The sequence below is a fragment of the Seriola lalandi genome, unplaced genomic scaffold (assembly GCF_002814215.2).
Source record: "Seriola lalandi dorsalis isolate HSWRI2012SDOR001 ecotype SW California unplaced genomic scaffold, Sedor1 jcf7180002054924, whole genome shotgun sequence".
NCBI classification, from domain to species: Eukaryota; Metazoa; Chordata; class Actinopteri; order Carangiformes; family Carangidae; genus Seriola; species Seriola lalandi.
Window position 1 is genome coordinate 70,648 of NW_019525476.1, and position 518 is coordinate 71,165.

General features: G+C 46.1%; 1 protein-coding gene across 1 annotated transcript in view; it reads left to right on the plus strand.

The window, feature by feature from the left end:
* Nucleotides 1–332, plus strand: part of LOC111673683 (extracellular calcium-sensing receptor-like) — a gene marked incomplete at its 5' end in the record, with an annotated part of 4,050 nt that extends 3,718 nt beyond the window's left edge. Inside the window, one exon of the mRNA XM_087169996.1 lies at nucleotides 68–332. Coding sequence (XP_087026122.1) covers nucleotides 68–184 — 117 coding nt within the window. The remainder of the gene's footprint in view (nucleotides 1–67) is intronic.
* Between the last annotated feature and the right edge of the window lie 186 nt (nucleotides 333–518).

Here is a 518-nt window from a genome sequence, read left to right on the forward strand (position 1 = left end):
ATGTATTTACATGTGAACAAATAAAATAAATACTTTTGACATTTCACATTTTCCCTCTTTTTGTCAGACTCCATGGAGTGCACAAGTTGTCCAGAGGATTTCTGGTCCAACCCCCAACATGACCAATGTGTTCCCAAGAAAACAGAGTTCCTCTCCTACCATGAGCCTCTGGGAATCTGCTTGACAGCCACCTCATTGCTGGGCACATTTATCTGTGCTGTTGTTCTGGGCATCTTCATCTATCATCGCAGCACACCCATGGTGCGTGCCAACAATTCAGAACTCAGTTTCCTTCTTTTGGTGTCACTTAAACTATGTTTCCTGTGTTCACTGCTGTTCATTGGACGACCCAGACTGTGGACATGCCAGCTGAGACATGCAGCATTCGGAATTAGCTTTGTTCTTTGTGTTTCATGCATCCTGGTTAAAACCATGGTGGTTCTGGCTGTGTTCAAGGCCTCTAAGCCAGGAGGTGGAGCCAGTCTGAAGTGGTTTGGTGCTGTGCAGCAGAGAGGGAC